Source organism: Mus caroli, chromosome 4 (assembly GCF_900094665.2).
Source record: "Mus caroli chromosome 4, CAROLI_EIJ_v1.1, whole genome shotgun sequence".
In the NCBI taxonomy this organism is placed as follows: Eukaryota; Metazoa; Chordata; class Mammalia; order Rodentia; family Muridae; genus Mus; species Mus caroli.
The window spans coordinates 109,879,989-109,885,010 of record NC_034573.1 but is presented as its reverse complement, the minus strand read 5'-3'; the positions used below and the strand labels follow the sequence as shown (position 1 = coordinate 109,885,010).

The 5,022-nt window shown below is 42.3% G+C and overlaps 1 protein-coding gene across 5 annotated transcripts in view; it reads left to right on the top strand.

Moving 5' to 3' along the window:
* The window catches only part of Ccdc30 (coiled-coil domain containing 30), an 87,590-nt gene extending 83,166 nt beyond the window's left edge, over positions 1–4,424 (top strand). For all 5 annotated transcript variants that reach the window (XM_021159855.1, XM_021159854.1, XM_021159856.2 and 2 more), the window contains 2 exons: positions 2,750–2,817; positions 3,164–4,424. In XM_021159855.1, the coding sequence (XP_021015514.1) occupies positions 2,750–2,817; positions 3,164–3,359 (264 nt within the window). In that variant the 3' untranslated portion in view covers positions 3,360–4,424. The remainder of the gene's footprint in view (positions 1–2,749; positions 2,818–3,163) is intronic.
* Positions 4,425–5,022: the final 598 nt, after the last annotated feature.

Here is a 5,022-nt window from a genome sequence, read left to right as displayed (position 1 = left end):
AGAGCAGTCAATGCTCTTAACAGCTGAGCCATCTCTCCAGCCCCTAGAACATCTTAAATTTTAAGGAGCATCCCTCTAAAATGTAATGTTTTATCTCTTGTACAAAAACAGTATATGAGGAACTGGAGAGATGGCTCAGCAGTTCTTCCAGAGGACTTGGGTTCAATTCCAGCACCCACATGGCAGCTCACACCTGTCTGTCACTCCACTTACAAAATACCAATGCACATAAAATTAAAATAAAAATATAACAAAGAAACACAACCAAAAAAACAATATGTAAACTTATCATTCCCCTCAGAATTGCTGGGAATTTCCTTTTTTTTCTTAGAATTATTTATTTTATGTATATGAGTACACTGTAGCTGTTTTTAGACAATCCAGAAGAGGGTATCAGATCACAGATGGTTGTGAGCCACCATGTGGTTGCTAGGAATTGAACTCAGGACCTCTAGAAGAGAAATCAGTGCTCTTAACTGCTCAGCCATCTCTCCAGCCCCCTGCTGGAAATTTCTTGCATGAATTATTTGGTCTACATCAAAGTTTAAGTTGTAGTCCAGTTCAGGGAAGCCAGTAAACCCATGTAAAATTTGGTCTGTGTTCATCTCTGTTTTTATTTTGTCATTATTATTATTATTATTGGTTCTACTGGTTTGGGGAAGGGTTGTGACAAAGTCCCTTATTCTATACCCCTGGGTAAAACTGGAACACACTGTATAGGCTAGATTAACCTCAAGCACACACTGATCCTCCTGCCTCAGCCTCTTGAGTGCTAAGATTATAGTCATGAGCCACCATGGCCAGCTTTAATCTGTTTTTCTGGGAGGAACCATTTTATTTGTAAAGTCATAAAGCTCACACACACACACACACACACACACACACACACAAGACATAGGAGGAATGCACCCCAATATGACAAAGGCCATGTTTGACAAACACACAGCTGTCATGGAACTCAGGGCTAAAAGCTGAAAGGCTTCATTCTAGGGTCAGGAACAAGATGACATTTCTGCTCTAACCAACTTCTGTTCAGGGAAGTGCTGGAAGTCCTTGACCGGGATAATTTGGCAAAGACACAGAGGCTTCCAAATAGAAATGGAAGAGGTGAAATTGTCACTGTGAGCTGATGATATGATCTTGCATACAGAAAACCATAACCACCCCATAATCCCTCTGGAAAAGCTCTATTAGAGCAAGAAAGGAATGCCACATAGAAGTCAAATCTTTCAGTACACTAACATAAACTTATATGAAAAAGAAATCAAGCAGTAAGCCAGCAAGATGGCTCTGTGGGTAAAGATGCTTGTTACCAAGCCTGATAACTGAGTTCCATCCTGGGACACGCATGGTAGAAGGAGAGAACCAGATCCCACAAGATATCTTCTGACCTCTACATACAGAAACAGATAAACAAACAAACAAATAAGTGTTATGGGAAAAGGATGAAATCAAGAAAGTCCAGGAAATAGATTAGTGGTAGGATGCTTGTCTGGAATACTCAAAGCCCTGGTTCAATCTCACCACTCCTCACCCCTCCCACCCCATCAAAAAAAAAGTGTTGGGCTGGGAATGTAGTTCAGTTGGTGTCTAGTGCTTTGCCTGGTATGCACATACATGGCTCTTAGATTGATCCCCGGCAGTATATATATATATATATATATATATATATATATATATGTGTGTGTGTGTGTGTGTGTGTGTGTGTGTGTGTATGTATGTATTATCCAGGGCTCTCTAGAGTCATAGAACTTATGGAATGTCTCTATATATTATAAGAATATATTGTAATGACTTAACAATCTGTAACCCAAAAGTGGGCAGCTGTGAATGGGAAGTCCAAGAATCTACAGAAGGGGCAGGGGGAAGGAGGGTGAGCAACTATTCATTCTGTACCGTTTTATACTTTACATTGCTTGTAGTATGTTGTGCTGTTGGCAGCAGTAAATCAGTTTTATGTATCTTTATCTATATAGCATAAATTGTAGGATCTTATTGCCAGTGGCTTATCATTATAAAGACTGAATAGGGCTGGCTGAAGCACCACCATGGATGCTCAGGGGATGAGAGTAATTGTTGTCTTTGCAGGGCACCTGGGCTTACTTCCCAACACCCACATCAGGTGACTCACAGTATTGTCCCAGGAAGCATTTGTGAACCCCCAAAGACCGCCAAGGAGCTGTTTCTGATGTAGTAGCATTTAGGGTCTCTTTATTACATACTCAGGCTTGGGTTCTCCTCCAACCCAGCCCTGACACATCAGGATGGGAAGGGAAGGTGAAGCAGCCTCAACAGGCTTTTATAGGAAATGGAAGTAAGTGTGTATGAAGGAGTCTATCCTGGCAAGTATCTAACTGAATGTCTACTGTAAGCCAACAGTGGGTGCTCTGAAGCAAGACCATATGTAATCATAAACTGTCTGAAAGTACATCTGAAACAATCCGACTCAGCTATGATTGCTAGAAGTAGCTCTGGACAAGGATAAGCTGTGGGGTCCTTCCTGGTATGTGGGTGCAGCTTAGGTTCTGCTGCAGGTCAAGTTCTCAGGCATATTTTCTTTAAGACAGAAGCCTGTCCCAAGATGGAGTATGTTTGGCCTCTCAACAGTCACCCCTGTAACTCTAGTTCCAGGGGATCTAACACACATATATATGACATACAGCAGACATATACACACACACACACACACACACACACACACAAAGCCAAAATAATTATATCTTTTTAAAGATATATAATTTTCTTTTAGGAAACAGTAATTACTGACAACGCTGCATTTGAAATACTCAGAAAGATACTACCTTTACAAAACTCCAGGTGAGTTATATACATCAAGACTGTCATTAGCTGCACACCTAAGATGGCTCCTTACTGGTTCAGAGTGACTGGCTTTGTTTTGGGGGGATTTTTTTCTGCCTACATTTGGCTTTTGAATCTGCACCCAGTCTGTGCTTTCCTCACCAGCTTTCCAGTCCTACAGAATACCAATCTCAGGTAGGGGATAATCCACGAGCACAGGCCTCCAATAGCTTTTATTTTGTCTTTTTCTTTGATTTGACAGCTGTAAAGTGCTAAAGTCCTACCAATGCCATAGACTCGTAGCCCTAAGCTTCTACCAGGAAGTTGTATGTAAGTTGATGCCCTCACACGTGGCCTTTCTCAGTTTCTCAGGGACAGGCTTCGTATTGTCAGCTGAAAATCTCCAGGAGACTGAGCTGCACACATCGGAAGGTGCAACAGCAATCCCCAAGTCCCCCGAGCCTCTTTCACGTTCACAGGATTCAGAAAGTGGATATATAAATGTGACTTCTCTAAAAGAGACACACAACACACAAGGGGACCAAAAGCCAGAACTATGACCTCACTGGTATCTACAAGACTAATCATGCCTACTAACTCAGAGCCTGGATATAAAGGTGCAAACCGAGCTGGAGCAGTCTCACAGAACACCCTGGACATCAACAAGGATTCCTCAAAATCGCTTATTAAACAGCCATTAAAATTTTTCAAAGATGGAATTGTTTGATATACCTATTGATAATGAGGTTTTCATTTTTTTTCTTTTCTTTTATGTCTATTAGTGGTTTGTCTGTGTGTGTGTGTCCATATACTCTGTGCATATGACAGAAAGAGGGCATTGGCTCTCCTGAGACTACAGTAGCAGACAGCTGTGTCTTGTGGGTGCTAGAAATGGAACCCCAGTCCTCTGCTGAGCCATCTCCCCAGCCCTAAGAAGATTTTTATTTTATGTACATTGGTGTTTTACCCGCATGTGTCTGTGTGAGGGTATCAGATCCTCTGGAACTGGAGTTACAGGCAGTTGTGAGCCGCCATGTGGGTGCTGAGCATCAAACCTGGGTCCTTTGAAAGAACAGCCAGTGCTCTTAACTGCTGAGCCATCTCTCCAGGCCCGAAGAGTTTTTTTTTTTTTTTTTTTTAATACTCCACCAAAGATTTATGTTCAGTAAGCACAGAATAAAAAAAGCATTGGTCGTGGTGTGGAAGGAATTGGCCAGTGGTGAATAAATAGAAAGGTTTACTTAGTGCCACGCAATGGGTAGTGGGTGCAATAAGGAAAGGACACTTGCAACCTTCTCCCGCGTTGTCAGTGCAATCACTGCACTTTGCACTTAGTGTCCTCATTCAAGTATGTGTTCATTGGAGGACTCAACAAAAGCTTCTTTATGTACAGTGCTGTTATGTGTGGCAGATGGTTGAGACAGATGGATGCAGGGAATTGAACCTGGGTCCTCTGGGGGGAACAGTCTGCACTCTTTACTGCCAAGCAATCTCACCAGCCCCTCATTTGGGAACTTTTGAGATAACATCTCATGTTATCTCAAACTTGATGTGCTAGATGACCTTGAACTCCTGACTTTCCTACCTCCACCTCCCAAATACTGTGATTACAAGCATCTTCTACCACACCCTGCTAATGTATGTATTTTGATTTGAATTTTCCTTTACATCTTTGAGAACTTCCTCCAGATCCACCCCCACTGCCCTACCTACCCAGTTTGGTGTTCTGTCTCTCTCCTTTCTAAAGCTCACCAAAAGCCGGGCATGGTGGCGCACGCCTTTAATCCCAGCACTCGGGAGGCAGAGGCAGGCGGATTTCTGAGTTCGAGGCCAGCCTGGTCTACAAAGTGAGTTCCAGGACAGCCCGGGCTATACAGAGAAACCCTGTCTCGAAAAACCAAAAAAAAAAAAAAAAAAAAAAAAAAAAAAAAAAAAAAAAAAAAACAAAATAAAGCTCACCAAAACCAATTTGTGATGTCCAAATATGCTTGGCTGTGTGGGCTTCCAATGAAGCGGGTGCTACACTAAAGCAATCTGATTCCCCTTCTTCCAACAGCTATCAAGTACCAATAGCTCCTTGAAGTATTTGTATCGTATTATACTTTTATTTTTCAAGGTCGGATTTCTCTGTATAGCCCTGGCTGTCCTGGAACTTGCTCTTGTGGATCAACTCAGAGATCTGCCTGCCTCTGCCCCCAGAGTTCTGGTATTATAGACATGTCC